Here is a 22101-nt window from a genome sequence, read left to right on the forward strand (position 1 = left end):
CATGAAATAGCAGTTAAATACTCAATTTATGCAAGCAAAGTTCATAAGAGTATTTTAGGATCACTTCTTGAATACATACAACTACACAGAATTCCTCTTAAAGCGAGAAGTGGTTTTAGTGGCCTAATCCATAACAAAATTAGAAAAGGGATTATGCCACTTCTTTCTGTATTTAAAGCTAAAGACTTCATAGTCCTGCTAACTATGTATTTTACTCTACTTGTGAGAGGCATCAAGTATTGCACTAAGATAAATCCTAGTATTTATTTATACATAATGAAAATCCTGACTACTTCAAAGACCTAGGTATTTTGATCTTTTTTGTAAAGTTCTATTTATCAAGTTTTCTTTTCTAAAAAAAACAGCAAATGATACACTTTTTCTAGTTAAGCTAGAACACATTTCCTGAACTTAAGAGCATGATAAAATAAGAATAAAAATAGTATATTTGAGAAAAGGGTGTTTACCTTGCAGCCTGCACAGCACTTAACTGTATACCCTGGTTGTCACTTGAAGCATTCTAAAATAAAAAGAGAATTTAGACTTTTCACATATTTATCACCATGACTTGAAGAATGTTCAAACAATTAATTTTTTTTTTACCTGTACTATTGCCTCCAAAGAAGTATTTTGCTAGAAAAGAGACAAAAGCAGTTAGAAATTAGAAATGTCTTTTAAGTACATTAAAAAAAAGAAGACATGCTTGAGAGTTAAGTTAATTCTTACCACTCTAAAGTCACCATCTATATCAGAATCTTCACAGATATCTTCATGGGGAACATTTCTCCTCTTTAGAAGATGCTCATCTCTTTTGTTCTTAAAGAGAAAAATTATGCAATACCTTTAAAACTTTGATTTACGGGGTGTTAAGAAAGGAATAGAAGCTTCTGTTTTAAACAAGCATCATAAACACGCTTTCATTGATACTGTTAGACTTTCCAACATTCAAGAAGTCAGAAAGGGCTGCACAGAGAAGCACATTTTGGAAATCACTTCTTCCTAGAAAAATCCTCCATTCAACTTCATCTACAGCAGTAACTACTTTTGCTGGAATTTGCATGTGAACACATCCATCAACACTGACATTACAACCTATTTGTCATTACTTATAACAAGACAAGGCAATTCCCAGAGGGTAGTTTTCTGTTCATCCCAGAAGTAAAATAATTCAAGTTATGATTACTTTTCTCAAGAGCTGGTTTTCCAACAATTCTAAACAGCGTTATCTTCACACATATACTCTTCCACTCTTACTTGTGCGTTGAACTACTCTTTTGGGAAAGACAATAGCTTTCTGTTTACACGTTAGCAGGAACATCTGATTTTCAAAAGAAAATGTGAACTTTTTATAAATTTTTAAAATTAAAAACCTAGCTGGAAAAGTAAGGATTATTTTCTTCAATAAATTACAAGTGAAACTCGTTTTTTCAGGACAAAAATTATGGAACTTCTAGTACCAGGTATGGTTAACTTTAGAACTTCCTTCTAAACCAAAGTACCTTCACAGAATTAGTAAAGACAAAAAGATATTTTAACAATGGTGTTCTTGGTGGACTACAAAAAAGAACACACAACAGGGTCTTTTTTTTTTTTTTTAAGCCTTTAACAAAACCACTTAAATTTTACTAAAATACCAACATAGCCAAATCCCATTTGGTAAGAATAATGCTAGGTCATCTCACCTTTCTCAACTCCACAACAACTTCATTTCTTTGTCTTCTCATAGTCTGAAAAGAATCAAGATCAAAGTACATTATGTTCTGAATCTAGACCAGGTAATTTAAACGGTTCTTGCACAACTATTTTAAATTCATGCATTTTAAACAGTACTTGTACATGCAGGATTTAATTTTTATTATAAAAGTAGAAATCCAACAGGAAATGTAGATAACTTATTTCATAGTAAAACAGAGTCTCCTAGATCTTCATGTTGAAGGAAAAAAAAAAGAGTATACGGAATCAGGGAATAAACAAGTGCCTTTTAACAAAAGGCAACGTTGAAAGGAGTTCTGCATAAAACAGCACCAAAAGCATCATAAACACCATGGCAAACTAACAGAAAGCATGCTAAGTTTGCCAAACATTTAGAACCTTTTCTTGATTCAAGGCTTTTTTAACATACACACATAGAGAGAGCATGAGCCAAAAACCCAGAGACAGGCAAAACTGCCACTTTTATAAAAAGGCATATTGGTAAACTTGAAAACTGTGAATTCAAAGTGAAGCACAACAGCCTAATGAAGAACTGGCATCTCTTACTTCCTCAGAGTAGCGGGGGAATCGGGCGATTCCCCAGGCAGAGACGCTCGGCTGCCTGGGCTACGCTACCGGACCGGCTGATCAGCCGAAAACCGGCCGGGAGCACGATCCATTACTAACAGGTAACTGTCGCCGTGCAGCTACGCCAAAAAACAGAGGCTGAAGTTCAGACGGTGCAGGTGATCCTTCACCTAAACAAAGTACAACTGCTAAAGCAAAGAGAATTTCAATTGTGGCTGGAAAGCTGTGTGGCTGAAAAGGACCTGGGGGTGCTGGTAGACAGCCGGCTGAACATGAGCCAGCTGTGTGCCCAGGTGGCCAAGAAGGCCAACAGCATCCTGGCTTGTGTCAGGAATAGTGTGGCCAGCAGGAGCAGGGAGGTGATTGTGCCCCTGTACTCGGCGCTGGGGAGGCTGCACCTGGAATGCTGTGTCCAGTTTTGGGCCCCTCAGCACAAGAAGGACATTGGGGTGCTGGAGTGTGTCCAGAGAAGGGCAGCGGAGCTGGGGCAGGGTCTGGAGCACAGGGCTGGTGGGGAGCGGCTGAGGGAGCTGGGGGTGTTCAGCCTGGAGAAGAGGAGGCTGAGGGGAGACCTGATCGCTCTCTACAACTCCCTGAAAGGAGGGGGCAGGGAGGGGGGTGTTGGTCTCTTCTCCCATGTAGTTAGTGACAGGACGAGAGGAAATGGGCTCAAGCTGCGCCAGGGGAGGTTTAGGTTGGAAACTAGGAAAAATTTCTTTACGGGAAGGGTGGTCAAGCATTGGAACAGGCTGCCCAGAGAGGTGGGGGAGTCCCCATCCCTGGAAGTGTTCAAAAAACGGGCAGAGGTGGCACTTCGGGACATGGTTTAGTCCAGTCTACCCTTGATTGGCTTAGAGTAGACTTGGTAGTGTAGGTTAATGGTTGGACTGGATGATCTTAAAGGTCTTCTCCAACCTAAACAATTCTGTGATTCTATGATTCAATAATGTAATTCTTCAGAAGAAACAGATCTGGACAACACCAGGCCCTTTTCTGAATGATGCCTACCAGGCTTCTCGTACAAGCATGGCACCGTGAGCGTACCCTTCCAGACACAAAAGGGGAGAAAGTTCTACAGGAGCGCTCGCTCACCCAAACCTCCACACCACCGCTTGTTTCTCCCAGATACCTACGTAAATTTACAGATTTCACACGTTTCTGATATGCACACGTTTCTATTACTGTACGAAACAGTACTAGCTTTGTGCCTGCTGGAATAACTTGAACTTGTTTATAAAGCTAAGAGACCTAGTAAGCAAAACTGAGTTACAAAAATATTATTTAGAAATGAAAACAACATAAAACCCTTGGACCTGCAAGAGCAATTTTTTTTTCTCATTTTCTCTACAGCTCCTATTGAGCATATTCAGAAAAAAGCAATTGTAAATATGCATAAATTGGTTTACTACTGCTTGTGTTACTACCATGCAAAGTGAAAATAGAAAACAACGAAATCAAGTCTATCGTGATTTTATTCTATCCTTTGAACTTTACAGTGAATGAGAATAGCAAGGTTAAAAACAATTGCATTTTTATTGCGACTTAAACGTTCACAAGCCCAGAGAAAGCTTGAAATTCCAAAGCATAAGGGACTGCATTAACAGAGAATTCAAGGAAAACGAACAGCTAAGAGAGCTTCTGAAAAGCAGTAAGAAGCAGCTCTGAAGATAAGGATTAAAAGCTTGATTTTGAGGAGCATAATTATTTTTATCAAAAGGAATGTGCACTTCATCAGAATCAAATTTCCAACTCTGAGCAAGACAGCTTACCTTCTCAACGGAAGGAGTGAGAAGAAAAAGAAAAGGGCAGGAAAGGATGCCAGGGGGAAAGAAGGGATGGTTCCCCCCTGCTTTGGAGGTAGAACTTTCCATCGCTTGAGAACCAAAATGCACTTCATCATGAGAAAAACAGGCAGAGGAGGGAAAAAACCCAACACACCCACACAGTGAGAGCTTCCCATTATAGAGAAGGCAAAGTATACAGGCATACCTAACGCAGCTGCAGCACCTGGAACGACCAGATAAGAGCCACAATAAGCAAGTACAAACTGTCCCACGCTAAAAAGCACCAAAGCAAGTTTCCAGGAAATATGTGCGTCTTTAAAGAATGTTAATTCAATAGGTCAGTCAAAATTTGAATTAATAGCCGAGTCTAACGCAGCTTAGATTCGTGGCTTTTTCAGTTTTAAACCTACAAAAAGTAGCATCTGCTACACGAGGTCAACCGTTAACGCTGAACACTACTAGTATGCAGAAAAAGTTTATTCCAGTGCTATGGACTTACTCCCCACAGCTAGATAAGCTTTTCAAATATTTCTTAGAATTCTTCAAATGACAGTGAGAATCTCAAAGGTATAATCTCTAAAGAGAGGGGGGAAAAAAATATGCTTAACTAATAATAAACTTTAATTAACACTTTTCTGGCCCAACAGGCATTCTCTGAATTAATATAATACCTGTCTTATAAATACATAAATGAAGTTTTAATGTTTTCTAGTAGCTCCAACTCAAGTGCCTATACCAACGCAAAATGGAGAAAAGCTGAAAGGAGGAAAGTTTCTCCAGCAGTTGTCTTCCTGGACGTGCATTTCTTAAACATCCGATTATGGACTACTGGCATCGTCACCTGGCAGTTCACGCTTCGGCTCTCCGAAGCGCGTATCACTTCAACGCTGGGGAGCCGAGGCCCCTGCCCGCAGCTGCACGCATCGCAGGATGCTAACAGCCGCAGGTTAGCGTTATGTGACTTGAGCCCAGAAAAGCGTAGCCTAGGATTCACCAGCGAAGACAGGCATCCCACCAGAATGATGAATGGTAACTCCGAAGAACAGAGCTGAAGGCAAGAAGCACTCAAGAGTCATTCATCTGTGCCCAAAGTGCTGCTGCCTTCCTGGAGAAGCCGATACACTACTGGATACCACCCACCATTTAGGGGCTTCGGAAAGATGCTGCAGCTTTACAACCGACAGATTTACTACAGGCTCTTGCTCTCAGCCTGCAATGTAGTGTTCAGTGTAATTTCTCCAAAGTCCACTAACCTGGCATAGTCAAGAAGAAAATAAAAGGAGGAAAGTATCTGATCATAAGATTGCAGAATTGTGGCAAGCCCCTGATGATCTCACAACACTGTTAATTAACGCCGTCCCAATCCACAACTGTTACCGCAACCCAAGAAAATAAACATAACCATAGAAAAGCTGTACTGTTAGAAGGATTCTTCTTGCCAGACTTCAGTAATGACATTACCCGTCACAGAAAAGCTGTCGCTAACCGAGAGCAAGACCCGATGTACATTTTCAAGGAGCAGAAGACCAAATTGCTCGAACACCAACTATAAAGGGACATTAAGCTGTAAAGGGTATTAAAAAGTAACAGTTACAACTACCAGTGATCCCAAAAGGAAATGTATTCCAACTCAGCTGGTAACATACCTTCAGGACAAGCACATATGCATGTGTGCGTGACAGAGATATGGTGAGAGATGAGTGGGACCAAAACAAATACTCCAAGAAAAAAAGCCTCATACATGTCATTTAAAAGTTTCTTGGCTTGAAAAATCATATATGCAGCTGATGAGGCTCAAAAAAAATCCTGAAACTCCATTAAAACTCTGCTGGAACAAGAAGAATGTTCTCCCTCCAGACAAAAGCTGACAGGGCCTTGGTTTTAATTCCTGCCTGCTTCTGAAGAGGACCTGCATACCTTGGACTCACAAAAGCCTCCACATGAAAGACAAGCAACTGATGAGGTCACTCTTAAGAACAATTTACCAAAATAGGGCTCCACTAAAATAATTTTCTGTGTAAACAGTAGTTGGTTGACAAACTAGTTATTACTGGTCAACCTGTCACTGCTCTTCCTCCTAGGAAAAGAAAACACACAACAAATAAGAACTGAAGTCAGCTCTGTCAAGGAGTTTCACAGCATCATCACCCCAGCCTAGAAATGGAATAGTTTGGAGAAACTAAAATGATAAACAGACTCAAGGTCAACTTGTGTTGTCTTCTGGAAAACAGGTCAAAGGGCAGAAGCCTAGGTATAATGGCTTCTTGGCAGATGGCATTGTAAAGCTAGATTCTCCTTTCTGTTCTGTAGAAGATTTGACTTTAACTGTTAGACTTCTCTGCATCAGTTCTCAGCTTGCACTAACACAACTGTGAGTAGGAAACCAATCTCAAAGCTTCTAGAAACGTAATTCAGAATGGTCCTTGGAAAGTGTTCCAATTTAAAAACACACATCACTTCCGTATGAATTCACATGGCTCTTTCAGTCACTGGATCCTGTTCTTCGTTTGCAACATCGAAAATCAAATTACCAAATCTATTTCTGTCAGCCTATGATTGCTACCACTCCATCCTCCTTTTTTTCCATTATATTTAGCTTAAGTTTTATCATAAGGGCTATTTTCTGACCATTAGTCATTACTGAGCCCTTCAGCTTATCATTAAAATCTTGTGTTGGCTGATGCCTGCAGGATCCTGATACGTTCTAGTGTTTTTCACAACACCAGATACAGAAAAAATGTGCTACGCTCCACACTCAGGAAGAGCTCAGATCTATCAGGCCTTTCTAAGTACACTAGCGTATACCTGGAGCCCATGCTCAGCTAATGTATCCTGATCCCTCTTCCACTTCTCTCAATCACTGCTTCTCAGACCCCACCACACACACAGCCTTTACTGTTTTGCAGAGTGGGGTTTTTTCTCCCCCTATTATAAAAATATTTCACTCAAGTAGCTCAAGTAGCACCTACAACAGGAAGGTCTGACAGCATGCAAATAAGGGTAGAGCTTTACCTATTCCACTCATTCTAGCAAATTGTTTCCGAAGGTGTATCGCTTCTGTTGTGGAACTGCAAAGGCAACAGCTACTTTAAAGCAGAGCTGCTTGAGCCATCCTTCCTCCCCAAAGTGTTGCTGCTCCACACTAGCACTACTCTGGTCTATGATTCAAAATACAAACAAAAAAAAGGCAAGGGGGTGGAGGGGGGGATGTGTGTGCAGAAACAGTCTACTATTTACCTCCAAAACCTTTGGTGAACTGTATGGCACTAATATTTTTTTTTTTTAAACACTACTTACTACAGCCCTGTGCACAAACTGCTTACTCACGACACGAGCTACTCAAAGCACCCAGTCTGCAGCCCGCAGTTGGAGTAGTCTACAACCCAGAACATCCAGTGCAGTGACCACAGCAATGACTAAGAAACTTCGTCTTGTCCTTCACAGGTATAAAAGGCACTGAACTGCAAACCAAGGAAAGAACCCCTCCGAGGTACATGCGAGTTCGTATCTGGATTTGGTAAAAATCCATACTCTTCACATTCAGTTTAATCAAGTGCTTTAGGCCCTCCTCTAGCCATTATTATTTCCCTCTTGTACTAATTCTGGCTCATTTGTGGACTGGAGCAGTAAAGTCTACTCCCAAGATCAGTGATAGAAGTGCTATGGGATTTTGAAACCAACACAATCTCTGCAAGACACCACCAGAAAACACATCTCAGCAACTGCTCCCCCTTCAGAATTATAATGGGACTCTCAGTTACAAACAAATAAATAAAAATCAATATGACATTGCACATGCTGTCATTCTAGTTTCTCCTAGAGAAGCTGTGCATGTCAAAGAAAAGGCCTTGTACAAACAAGTATCTCAGTATGATTTTTAAGTGACAAAATGGATGAGCTTCAGCACAGAACTACAAGTCAGCTTAGAGGAACCTAATTTTAACTAACTCAGTGAGTGAAATTCCGTCTCTCCTTCAGTTCCTCCATGTTTGAATCCCAAGCAAACTATTTTTGTGTGGGATACAGAAAAGGTTGAAAAGCTTCTAACTACCTGTGATACCCAGTATATCTCAGAACATTTCCCTGAAGTTTCCCTGGCGTTCTCAAATATATTGTTAGTATCACAAGTCCAATGAACGCTCCTGGCAACTCTTAAAATTTTGACACTGCTGATCTTAAAACATCTAGATACAATGCCTGCTCCAACATTTGTTTTGAAATACCCTGCATTACAATATTATCATCATTCCACATCATGCGTCTTTTCAGTTACGGAGCAGAAGTATCTATTTGACACTTCTGTGCTGGCACTATTAAAGCAATTCATAATCTCTCACCCAACCACACAGGCAAGTCAGGGAAGAAAAGGCCAGCAGAACCTCATCGGTTTCTTCCAGTATTTCCAGAGGAATAATATGTGTAAAGTATTTTTTAATTTCATTTCAAAAAACCTAAATGTCAGTCAAATTTGAATGCTGCAGCAGGCAACAATCGCCAACAGAAAATTAAATGTTGAATCACCTGGTAAAACAAAACAAAGCAAACAAAAAAAATCCCACCCCAAGCCCCAAATCTTCTTTTCAAACCTTCCCAGGAGCAAGGGTATATTCAAAACCCCTAACATGCAGTACTAAACAGCAATTACTCAAAACCAAACTGTTCCTAGAACCATGCCTATTGCAGACAATGAACAATTTGCACTCACCCTGGTCTTTGTATAGTAAAGATCTATATGCAATTAAATACTACAATGTTGGAAAGAAAACGGGGTATCATCACAGCCATATCCACAATAAACAGAAAAACCAGCTCATCCTTTCTTATTCAAGAAAAAAACCAAAACTCACCAAGTTCCTCATTGAAGACACAAGATGGAAAAAAGTTACCTTAACTAGCTTTCCTAGTAGATAAGCATTTGCATAATTTTGTTTAAGTGTCCACATAAGCACTTGAATAAGATTTTGGGTTTGGATGTTAAAAAAAAAGTGAGTGTGACCACTTCTGCAGTTCTGTAAGGCTAGCTCTTTTTTGTGCTGTAACAATACTATTTTTTTTTTCCCACAGCTCTAGCAACTCTTAAATCTTGGAAGACCTTAACAGAACGCTGCTCGTACTAGACTAGAAATCTCAAACACTACCTAGAGATACTGCCTTACTGCTGGCTACAAATGACTGCTCTCACAGCACAAACTCTCCTGGCATTAAAAAGTTTATTATACTCGGTATTTCTTTGAGCAGTACTGTAAATAAGAAAAAAGGACAAGGAAGTATTTTATATTTCTGGTCACAACAAATCCCTCTATTCCCAGCGTCGCCACCAATCTGTCATCTTAAAAAACACGGCAGCAATTGTTTACAACATAACATGTCCATTCATGCATGTTTATCCAATACTTAAGCATATGAAGGAATTTTGCTAAACATCTTATGTAAAACAGGTGCATGTTTTGGTTTTTCTTTTTTATCTTTTTCAAGGCCAGAATTTGTATTTTTAGAAGCACATTGATACGGACTAGAAAATAAAAGTCTGACTTCAACTCATCAAGTATCCAAAAAGCTAAACCCACGCTTAGCACTTTAGGAGACAAAATGCAGGAAATTCCCTAACTTTTGTAAGATATACGATAACCTTCTGTGAAGAGGTAAGACCTAGAAGGTAAGCACAACCCGACAGCAACTCCTAGCAACATAACTGTCCATGGAGAGTTTTGAGCAACATGGAATCACGTATGTTCCATTTTTAAAGTTTGCAATTCGCAACACAGCAACCCTTCACAGCCTCTAGAAGTATCTACTAATTTGGGACTCGCCAAAACTAGACTGATTGATTATTTGATGATAGCAAATGGAGGTAAACTGTCATGGAAAAGAAAAAAGATCACGGTTTTGAGTAACAGAAACCAATGACTAAACACACCATTTCAGCAGAGATAAAAAGGGGGAGGAGCGAAGGAGGCGGGAGGAGGGAAAGAGATAAAGATCAAATGTTGGCTTCCTATGTGAAGTAAATAGACAACTTTCTGCTAAAAGGGGCACAGCCACACAGGTGTTAGGAACAAAACATTCATTAGCAACTGTTGCTACCACAGGATACTTGTCCTACAGCGGACATTACCAACACCTCTCACACTAATGAATAATGTGATGTGCAAGCAGTTAGGAAGCAAGAATGATAGCCATAAGCTCGAGCTATTGTATGAAAAATAGCCATCCACGGTAGTTATGAGGCACCAAGCATATGTGCCAGGATCTGCTGGATAGATGTCAGTATCTAACATTTAATATGGCCTAGCAGTGGTGTTTTCACTGTGTAGAAGGCTATTTAAGTGCATCAGCAAATTCAAATACTGAAGAGATAACCTGCTTCCTGATACACACACACGTGTTCTTGCAACTTGCACGTGTTCATCTTGAACCTTCCCTACTTTAGCTGACTTACCTTAAAACTCAGTATGTAGGCACCGAAGGAGGGAAAACGCAGATGAATTCCAACCTGCATTTTCCCATTACTTTCATTTTTTACCACAACAGCATATGCTTTACTGTGCACCGCCCTAAACACGTCTCTCTGGTACAGCTGTCTATTCGATGGTAAGAAAACAATTTATACAAAACCAAGTTAACATCTAAGGCAAGTAGTTACTAACAAAGCTCACAACCCTATTAGTAAACAGAGCCATCACTGCAGTAATTATTCCCACTTCCAACACTGCTGGCATCACCAAACTTTGTACATAAGCGAGTAACAAATTGTTTTATCAATTTAACTTGGACAAGTTAAAAATCGAGGCGTTATGGACTTCTGAATTACCCAAATGGGAAACTTGGCAGATGTTTTAATGACTGACAGCAACACGAATGCATCGTTTACTTTTGAAAAAGAAATACTGTACAGTTGCCTTCATATGAAAGATTAGAATATTATGCTAATCATAGGGACACGTATCGAGGCTAACGAAAACCAGAAATGAGAACGCCAAAGCCCATTTCTTGATCAGAACCCTATACTCACAATATTACGGTGCACAGATTTCCCCGATCGGCACTCCTGGCCAAGCATTTACGGGTGAGGATTGATACCTAACGTTAAAATCTGAGTATTTATACAGAAACCCTAAGTTAATTATCTCTTCTGCTGCGTTGACGAAGCACCTCCACGGCTCAAATACCGTACGCAGCAATCCAGCCACCAAAAAGTTTAGAGGCTCGATATTACAAGCCCCAACTGCTTCCACGCTGAGCTAACTGCGGAGTAAAATAGTAACATTCGCCCTGCTTAAAGGGAAAAAAAAAAGTGGGTTTGGGTTTTTTTTTTTTAATAATAATCTTTACTCTAAAGCGTAGGCAATAATTAATTCATTTATTCACTTCAGCGACTTACAGAGACACACAGAACACCCAGCTGGGCCCTGACTCAGGCTTTTAGGGGCTGCTCAGCGCCGAGAGTGCCTACCAAGCGCCAGCCAGAAAGGACGGCAGAGCCGCACGAAAACACGACGGCTGTCGCAGACGGCGAAACACCGGGGCAGCCCCCGCACCGGGCCGGGGAACGCCCGGAGCCCGCGGCCGGCGCCGGCCTGCCCCGCGGGGGAGCCGCCACCGCCCCTGCCCCTGCCCCTGCCCGCCGGCGGAGCGGGCGCGGGGAGCCCCGGGGGCCCCGCTGCGGGGCCGGGGGGCGGCGGCCGCCGTTGCCCCCTGAGCCGCGGCGCTGCCGCCTCCGCGCGGCGCCCAACGGCCCGGCCCGGCCGCGCCCGGCCCCGCAGCGCGGCCTCGCCGGCTTCTCCCTCCCTCCCTTCCCCTTCTCCCCTCCCCGGGCGGCGGCGAGCGGCGCTCCCGCCTCTCGGCGGGGCGGGCAGCGCAAGGCCGCGGCCCCGCCGCGGGCCCCTCGCCGGCGGATTAGGAAAGACGCCACACGGCGGCGGCGGCCCCCTCCCGCCGCCATGGCCGGCCGGCCCCTCCCGCCAGGCGCCGCCGCGTTACCTCCAGGTCGCGGCCTTTGTTCTTGAAGTTCTTCAGCCGCTGGTTGTCCAGTTTCTCGCTGTCGGCCATGGCGGGGCGGGTGGCGGGGAAGGTGGGAGGGAGCGCGGCTCCTCCGCCTCCTCCCGGGCCCGTGCCCCTGCCGGAGCCCGCCGGGATCCCCCTTCCCGGCGCCGCCGCCGAGCCCGCTCACGCCTCAGCGCCCGCCGGGCTGCGGCCCGCGTCGGCCGAGCCGAGAGGAGGAGGGAAAGGGAGAGGAGGAGGCGGCGGCGCTGGCGCTGCCGGGCTGCTCGGGGCGGCGCCGCCGCTGCCCGCCGCTGCCGGCGGCCGAACGTGCCGGTAGCGAGGAACGGCGCGAGCGGGGGAGGGGAGGGGAAAGAGGGGCAGCCTCGCTCTGGGCCGGCCGGCCGCGCCCGCCGATTGGCTGCGAAGCCCGAGCCCGGCGGCCAATAGGAGAGGGGAGGCAGAGGGAGGGAGCTGCGCGGGGACGTGACGTGCACCGTGACGCAGCGTGGAGGGGGGGGGGGGAGTGGGCTCTTGGAGGTGCCGCGACCGGTCCCTCAGCGCCGCCGCCATTTTGGGTGGCGGTGGTTGCCGGGCCGGGAGGGGAGGAGCGGCGGCGGCGGCGGCCGTGCCCTGCCCTCCCCGCCCTCCGCGGCGGCTGCGCCCGCCGTTTCCTCAGGCGAAAGGCGACAGCGGCTTATCCTTCCCCCCGCTCGCCTTTGCCTTCGTTCCCCTCGGGGGACAGCGGGCATCGCCTCTCCCCGCGCCGCTTTAATACCAACTTAAAATAAGTTTTTGTTCTAATGAAACTGTTCCGCTTGCGGCCGCGGGACGGCGGGGGGGGGGGGGTGGCCGGGCTGGTGCGGGGCGGCGGGGGAGGACGAGCCCGGTCCCTGAGCCACCTGAGCGGGGGGAGAGGGGCGGCGGCCCGGCACCGCTCAGCGCTGTGGAGTTTCACAAAAGTGCTTGGTATAAGGCTGAGCAAAACGAGCCACGGCAGCTGTCACGTTTGGCACAGTCCAGCTTTTAATCCAAACCACTTCACTAGGCTTTGGCCCTACACGCAACTGATTTTGGAAAGAGAAGGAAGTAGGGCACAGGGTACAGCAGCGGGTATTTTGGCAGCCTCTGTGGAGACATGGGTAAGCTCTCCTCACAAATGAGCATCATCTGCACGCAGATGTGTTTGCAGAATTCCGCTGTATTGGGCAGTATGCTCATTTGTGCTGCACAGCAACGATGGACCAGGTTCACAAGCAAGACTTAGTGGGACTATTTCTGATAGGGATGATCCGCGTTGGGAGCAAAATTATTTCTCAGATCAGATTTCGTGGATCTTTCTAGTTTCTTAGCATGATGAAAAGAGGCCAAATTGGCTTATTTGGGTCCAAAATAGGTTGCAGTCATCTTTTGGACTCTGCTATCTCAGAATTTTTTACAGGCCGATGTCTTACCAGTTGGATGATGACAGTGAGGTTTAGTGGCGGTGGATTTTGGCCAGCGGTAACTCTGGTAACTCATTGTCAGGTGATGTAGGTGGACACTGTTTCCAAACTAATTACGAGCTTTCATCAGATAGGCTTCTCGTGTTTGAGTATAGTCATCAATGTTACATACGTTTTTAAACTCTCTTCTGGGACTTAAGCTTCCTTCCAGGGTGCTTTATAACAAGCAGCATTACCTACGTATTACACAAACTGCGGTGAGCTGCAAAAAGTCATTCCTGAATTTGCATGGAACATACAAGCAAAGGGAATGATGCCATGAAAATTCCGTGGGTGTGCTTCGTTTGAACATAGCCCGAGACATTTTGTTTACACCAAATGCTGTGGCTATCAGAATATGTCCCTGTCTTTATTCAGGTAAGTTCTAACTATAAAAGATTATTTATCGGGAACTCACATCTGATAAGCTATTGCCTCTTGACAGTGACTCTTCAGAAATACACAAGCGATCTCCCAGTTCTGTAGCATTTCTGTGATGCAGGTGATTAGCCTACAGAACATTTCTGGAAAGGTAGAGATATCAACAATTGCCAGGAAAAAAAAGTTTATTTACAAAATATCCAGTGTTTTTTTTCTTCTCAAAGCTCACTTGGTAATGCCTGTGACATTTGGGACTCAACTTCAACTTGTGAGGAAAATATGTTCGGAGTAGTACCTGTTCCTTCCAGTCTTCTAGAATATTAGGAAAAAAAGCTGCTAGCGAGACTGTTTAAGCTAACCTGGTTCATTTTGATTGAAATGAGGTAGAGAGTATTGAAAGAAAGAGATAGATAACATTTGCAGAGCAGAGGGGATGGTAATTTTTTTCCTACTTCTATAACTCGATCCAGAAAATAGTACCTCTGTGCATAACTAGCACTCACTGGAATGTATATTTTCCTGATCCTGCATGTAGTTTGTACTCTTAATGATTGGAAAATTAAGTCAGGGTTTGTGGGGATTCCTCTCTGTTAAGTCCTCGGTGTTGACAGAGCTCTTGTTTCATCAGCGGCCTTACGATTTTCCCTATTTTCCCTGTTCTTGAGAAAAGTCACAGCCGTGATGGGAGATGCAGTCTCCCAAGTGTGTAAACTAAGTCACTCAGATTTATGAATATCGGAAAAGAGAACTTGATTTAATTCTTTGTGAAAACATGGAAGATGATGATCTTTCGGACTATGGGCTACCGCGTGTTTTATCTGTGGGAGATTTCTCAGAGGATGAGGCTCCGTTCCAGGTAGAAGGAGTTCTCATCAAGACTAAAAGCGGCAGAAGTCCGAGTCACCACAGCCACATCTGTTGCATAAATGTAGTAGCGATGTAGTCACAGCAATACGGGTAGGGTAAATTAGTCAGGGTTAATTAGTCCTGATGGTATTCCATACAGGCATAGCTACTTGTCTACTGATACGTAAACTGTTTTGTCCAAAGCTGGTGTCGGGACAGCAACCCCTTCTCACTGCAGTCTGGATACAGAAAAAAGACGTCGTCTTTACACGGCTGTTTACATTTAAAAAAGTAATGCAGTTTGTCCATTTGGCGATGTTTCCGAAGACTACATCGAGAAAAAGAAAAACGAGCATCTCTTTAGCTAGTGCTCTTAACTCATTTTGGTTGGTATTGCAGCACAGCTGCCTTAAGAAAACAGGGTATTATAAATGTACAGCCATGCCAATATCATACCTCAGTGTTTCAAAATTAATGCATCTCAAATTGATGCTGTCATTTCAGAAGGAACTCTTTAGTAAAGAAACAAGAAAAATATTAAAATGTGTAAAAAGTAGAAATGTGTGAAGTCTGGGAAACAAATTCTATCAGCATGTTCAATTTTAAATCGGTTGAATAGAATTGACAAGTAGTTTCTCATTGCTTTTAGCTTCTGCACTTACTGTTTAAGGAAATGATCGGCAGGTAAAATATTTTGCCTTACCAAATTGGAAATCTCTTATGTTTGCTATGGCTTTTGTTATGTTGAGTTTATTTTATAACCCTGTATTTACATCTGAATGGTTTGAATTAAGTGAAGTAAATCTTCCCTACTTTTGATTTAAGTTTCAGGCATATTTTAACGCTGCTTCCTTTTGTGATTAAAGATTGTGGTATATGTTTCAGAGGGACATGCAAAATCCTTCATATTTTTTATTCTCTATCATCTTCGAAATTGCCCAGCTGAACATATCTCTTGTAATCACACAGTTGATGCGATGGACACAGTATTACGCTGGCAACCATGCTCTAATACTTTTTGCTGAACCACAGCTTTTTACATAATAAGGGTATGAAACCCAGAAAGAGATACCTAAAAATAACAAAGCTTTAACTAATAACTGTTACAAGAGATGTGAAAATTCAGGATGCAGCACTACGAGTCTGTTATTCTGTCTAGCTCGTCTAGTTGTACATTTAAAGTTCCTCTCCTTCTGAGGAAATTATGCACCGATTGGAAAAATGAGAATTTTAACAAGTAAAATTGCTTTGCAATTTTATCTAAAAATAGGAATAAACCTATTGAAAAGTTACATAAGGGCATGAAGTTACTGGTCTCAAAATGAAAAGGTATTTTACAGATCTATCAATAATTTGCTGGTCAGCTGTAGCGTCACTTTCTTTGAGGAACAATTTTAGTGTCCCTGAGAAACATTTCTGCAGAAGAAGTTTTAAAATTTTGTGGCCCCAAAAAGGCTGCTTTGTCAATCAGTCTCTTAAAGGAAGACTGAGGCTCTGTCTTGGCAGAACATGGTTATTAATAATGAAATTGGACTCGTACATTGGTACTAGCGTGTTACATTCCTGACCACGTCTTGAGATTATAACTAGTCAGGCTATGAAGGTAAAAAATATGTGGTGTCTAAGACCCAACCCAGAAGTTTATGAAAGTAAAGAGAAACCATTTGGCTCCATCACTGCTCTTTTCATAGCTACCTTTTCCGTGTCTTTGCTAACCCAAACGTATACATGCTTGTCCCACCTCCACCACCTCCCGCTGTCGCCACACTTAGCACCGACTGATTACGTAGCACGTGGTTTGGGAAAGATGGAATCGGAAAGCCAGCACATTCTCTAGCGACCAGAACTGACTCAATGCCCTAACTAGTACTAATGACCTTTTAATGAAGTCATCTCTCTGTTGACCTTCCCTCTGTGTTCTTGGAAAAAGATTGACAGAGACAAGGGACTGAGCAATAATCATGTCATTTGATGAGTAACCGCTTGAAAATAACTGAGAATCACCGAGGTAGTGTTCTTGGAGAATCTTCCTTCAAATCCAGACCTGTCTTAAAAATCACATTGCTGCATCATCAGCTCTAATGTACCATTCTGGCATGCATAGGTTTCCTACTGCGTACCTTCCTATGAAATACAAGCACATGCTTCGCTCTTACTAAATTATGTACGTTCAGAGAAAGACTATCCTTCAGTGGTCTTTGATCTGGTATCATCTGAAGAATAATTTATAGTGTGACTTCAGTGAAGACACAATCAGAGATTAATCAAGTGCATTTTGTTTAACTGTAGTCTAATTAATCTGTTTAGCTCTCCGAGGAGCAATTACCATGTTATTTTTGTATTGGTTTGATTTTACCTCAGGTCTGCAGTGCAAATCTCCCAACACTCAGAAGACCAATTTTGAAGAATAGACCTATTTATTCCTTTCTGAATTCTTGATCTTGTGGCCTTGGACTGTCTTTAAAAAGAAAAAAAAAAGAACAACCAACCCAATATTTTGATTCTAAATTAGTTTCTCCTAGAAGGATATGTTTTCACTGAATGTAGATGCCTACAATGTAATAAATTATACATATAATGCAAATTGAGTTGGTATGATAATGTTCAAACCTCACATGATATTACAGTACAAAGCTGTGTATCTTTTTATATTTTTGCATATTTTTCAGATTGGAAAATAATAGTAATGCAAATATAAAGATGTGCATTAGGTTCTGCTCACCTTCCGATCCTTCAAGCAATAACAGGAAAGATACTGAGAGCTGCCTTAACCTCTCATTAAGGAGTGGTTCTAAATTATTTGCTCCTGGCACCTGAACATAAAGTTAGAGTAGCTTGAGGTGGTTATAATTTGTGTAGGATTTGAGCTGTCTGGTGATGTATAGGTGCTAGAAAGGAGGTACCATTTGGCAAGGAGGAATTTTTCTCCACAATAAAAGTTTCCAGTTGATGTAAGGAGCCAGTTTTGTTACTTTTGAAAGTTTCTGACACAGAGCATATGCTGCATGGGCATTGTCCTCAGTCATACGAAAATTCTGGCTTGCTAAGCAGCTACATCATAGAGAGGCCGTTCTTATTTCAGAGATCATTTGGATCTCTGAAAAAGAAAAAAAAAAAGGAAAAAGAAAAAAAAGAAAAAAAAAAAGAAAAAAGGCAGAGTATGTGTGTATGAAATGGTTCTTAGCCACTGTTGTCCCTTCCATATATGAATACACAGCTAAAGAGATTTGTGCTACAAATAGTTTACATCTACAAACAGGTAACATGTTTATAATTTGTGGACTTTGCACTTGATTATGCAATTAGAAAATATGTAATTATCAACTTATCTTGAAAATCTTTTTCAAGGAATAATGTAGATTGATCTGAAATATTTCACTAACACATTTTGCCCTAAACATACATTTAAGTAAAATGAGTTCCTGCAAATGGCTTTTCATAGCCAGTAAACCTATCTCCCTACTGTAAGAAATAAAATATTATGTAAAGCTGAGAAGATTTGTGTTGCACATAGAAATATTCTCATTAATCCTGCGGTTTATCAAAATGGAATAGCTAGTATTAACAAAAAAGTAGAGCACTGGACTGCTGGTAGGATATTTTATGATAAGCTTTCATCTGGTATGCAAACACAGCTATTTGTTTTCATTTTACACAGAGCGTCTCCAAGTCTGGAATGCAACTGCACTTGCTGGACATTGGAACAGCCATATCAAATAATACCTAAACTTAAACTGGAGTCAGCTGTGAATATTGCACCAGGTGAAAAAGACATAAAAAACTGTCACACGCCAATAGTAAATATACAAAATTGAGCCTCACGGAACAGGGACTTTATTTTAAAAGGGACATTATTACAAAAAGCAACCTACGTAAGATCGAACAGGACCAATCCAAGTAAAGCACTGTGCTTTTCTTGGGCTCCGTGAAGCAACTCAAGGTTTTTTTGCACTTGTTTTCGCTTTTCCCCGAAGCGCTCTGCTGTAGCTCCTTAGCAGCAAGCTAAGGTAGCCTTTTCTAGAAAGAGCTAGAGGTGCTGACAGAGTTTTTCTGCTGAAGGAGCGGGCAGGTGGAGGCGTAACCATCCCAGAGGCAAGTCAGCACAGAACCCTTAGCGTGAGCCCGTGCAAAGCCCACACCACGCGGCAACAGGTCGTGAGCTGCAAATGCCGCGCTCACGTTGCAGACTTCCCCTGCTGCAGCCAGCCACCACAGGCTGCTTTCAGGGGAGGTAACTCCAAGACGCATTTTGGCAAAAGACAGCACGTTTTTAAGGTTAAGTCCAGGAGAAAAATTGATTTCTACGCTCTGAACGCTATTTTTGCATTTAGTCTTCTGTCAGAATTTTTTCGGATGTGCCATTAAGCAGCTACTAGCTCTGGGATGTCGCCTTTTAGTTCAGTGCTTGACTTTGCCTGAGCCTCTATATTCTCTCCTGCTGGTTTCTTCTTTTACCCATTTGAACTGCTTGAGCCAAACAGTAGTTTTTTTCTCTCTCAGAAAATGTTCACACGAAGCTGAAATTCCTTCCCGAGCAATGGCTTTGTTAGCCGATTCTTAATTAGTTGCTCAAATACGCTTTGCCCCAGTTGTACGCCATTTTGTAATAAAAGGCTGTACACCAGTATCTGCAGCATCTACAACAAATCCTGCTATCCCTGCTGACATTTGCTTTACTCTTTCTCTTGTCTAGAGGCATGCGAAAACAGCAGTGTGATGGACCGTGCATCGACGATACATCTGGCGTGGATGCACGGCATTCCTGTTGAGCTAGAAAGACATATTAATACTGCTATCTTCTTGGATAAATTATTAACTCTTACATTACATCCAGCCTTCTGCTCTGCTTCCCTGCTCAGTTGAGGGAAAAAAATTAACGTGCAATCATTTCAGCTAATTTTTCAACTTGATTTTCAAATTGTTACCCTAACCTGCTGGTTTAACATTGCTTTTTGATGCAAGTTGGCTGAAGTCCTTTGGACGACAGTAGGAAAAAAAGATTTGGACCACAAACTCTCAAACAGCTCTCCTTTCTTTTGGCTACATTCACTCTCACGCAGGGGTCATTCTCTTGTGCAGTGGGACACTTCTGTTGGATTCAAAAGCTGTAGAGTTCCTGTGCATGTGTCCCCTTTATTTTTCTGTGTCCATTTAGAACCGTTGGTTAAACTGTATTCCAGCTTTTTTGTATTGAGAAAAAACTTTATGTATTTGTACTTAGAAAAAAAAAATACTCTTTAGCTGGAGTGGTACTTAAAAACTCACTTTATAGCAACACAGCTTCCCAGAGTAATGAACCTCAAGGAATTAAAAAAGAAAATCAGCCTAAAATATCCAAAACATAGTAGGATTCAATGCCTTTCCATTTATAACACTTTAATCATGTTGTACAAGACACTAAAATGGCTGAGAGATGTTCTTGATCTTGGTTTCAGTGCCGGCCCATATCAGATGTTAACGAAGCCGAAGGCCTGTTGATGTCACTAGGCCAATTTAGTTTTAGCGCTCTCACTCATTTAACGCTGTCCCCGGCCAGCCTTGCTTTCCTGCGCTTACTTACAGCCTGAGTATTATAGATGCCTTAAGGATCTCCTCCCACAAGGCCTGTTTGAATTTGAAACACCACATAATGAGCATTTTTTTCTAGTTCAAGAGCTCCAGATATTTTTCTTTTTTTTTTTTTTTTTTAGAAGCTACCGTGTGATTAGTTATAAGATAATGCACAATATTCTGTTTCTTCAAAAGGAGAGACTGCAAAACAGATCCCCAGATGGTGCAAATTAAAGGTAGTTCCTCTGGCTTTGGTGGCTGTTTGCTGATTCACATCAGCTGAACATCTGCTCCTGCGATTAGAAAATAAACTTAGGGCTCCCACATGACTGCAAACACTAAGCAGGAGGCAGTCCTGTTAAAATTTATGATCAGTTTCAAAGCGAGCTCTGAAATAGTGCACGAGCCTACTTCTGATCTCAGTTATTCTGATTTAATAGAACTTTTTATTTAATACATCCTTTGATTTTGGGATTGCTTTTCATTTACGTTGGCGGAGTTTTCTACAGTTCAGCCTATATGCCTTCGGGTTTTTAATGCATTAGATCAGACCATCTGAAGACAAATTTGCAGATTGCGAAATGACCGTTGCCAAAAACGTTTCTTGGTACTGGAGCTGTGCTGGAGCTTGGTACTGTTGATCACAAAATCCATCAGCTGCAAATAGCCCAAGGACAACAGGAATCAGTCAGGAATCAGCAGATTGTGGGGCTGCGCTTTCCTGCCTTTGTCCTAGCTGCTCTACCTTTCAAACAGAAACAATTTCCTAATAAAGGCAAGGGAAGAAAGTTTCATTTGAGATAAAAAGTGAGGAAATGGTTAGCGAACTGAGCCATTTCAGTCTTCCCTGTAAGATTCAGGGATATATTGTTTCCATGCTAAAAAAATTCCTTCTGAAGAAACCCCTAGAACAAAGTCATCCTCTGGTAGCACCGCTGATGGTAAGACGGTGACAGAAAACTCTTCTGTCACAGCTGCTTGTTTTGGGTGAGTTCCGTAATGTTTCTAGGAGGAAAGGAAAATGTAGGATCTGCTGGCAGACCTGGGAACTCCGGTGTTCTGGATTCTGTTCCACTTGACTCTGCAGAAGGGAAAGTCACTTGCCCTCAGATCCTTAGATCCTCAGGTTTTCAAATGGAAGGATGATCCTCAGACCTGTATTTTAAAAATTAATATATACAATGTGCTTAGATAATTAAATGCTCGTATGAAGTGTTAGGTAATATGTGTTTCACATTGTATGTAGAAACACTAATCGGATCACAAAGCTAGAGGCGTTTACGGGAGCATCTAAAATTTAAGCTGTCTTATTTCTGGCTGTTAACGCTGCCAGCGAGCAGAATTTAGTATATAAAATGGCATCAAATCCAAGATGCATCTTTTATGCGACGAAAATGTAAATGTCCAGATGCAGATTGCTATTGTCAATGCTGTGTTTCAGGCTAATTTTGCAAGGAAACTCGAATACAGAACTGAATAAGGGATTTCGAAAGGCCGAAGGATTGATTCTGAGTAGAGAAGTGAAAATACATTTAAATAAAATACAGTATGCATCTCTCTTTGTTACTCTGTAAGGAAGAAAATGAGCACTTCTGAGCAGCAGCACTAACGAGGCCCATTCTCATAAGGATTTCTGACTGAGCTCTCCTTGATTCTCTGATGTCTGATAAAGGGCAATATTTCTGTTTCAGCTCTTCCTTTTGGGGGGCGGGGGGGGATAACGGCCATATCATTTTCCTGGAATATATGGCGTTTTAGTAGCTTCAGGAACTCTACGCCTCTGTCAAGCGTCTACA

At 42.4% G+C, this 22101-nt stretch overlaps 1 protein-coding gene across 1 annotated transcript in view; it reads right to left on the minus strand.

Annotated features, from left to right (window-relative positions):
• The window catches only part of KPNA4 (karyopherin subunit alpha 4), a 29510-nt gene extending 17345 nt beyond the window's left edge, over positions 1-12165 (minus strand). Inside the window, exons 1-5 of the mRNA XM_075717024.1 lie at positions 12045-12165; positions 1683-1727; positions 727-816; positions 604-633; positions 468-520 (exon numbers count right to left, since the gene is read on the minus strand). Coding sequence (XP_075573139.1) covers positions 468-520; positions 604-633; positions 727-816; positions 1683-1727; positions 12045-12113 — 287 coding nt within the window. The 5' untranslated portion in view covers positions 12114-12165. The remainder of the gene's footprint in view (positions 1-467; positions 521-603; positions 634-726; positions 817-1682; positions 1728-12044) is intronic.
• Between the last annotated feature and the right edge of the window lie 9936 nt (positions 12166-22101).

This window comes from Pelecanus crispus, chromosome 9 (assembly GCF_030463565.1).
Source record: "Pelecanus crispus isolate bPelCri1 chromosome 9, bPelCri1.pri, whole genome shotgun sequence".
In the NCBI taxonomy this organism is placed as follows: Eukaryota; Metazoa; Chordata; class Aves; order Pelecaniformes; family Pelecanidae; genus Pelecanus; species Pelecanus crispus.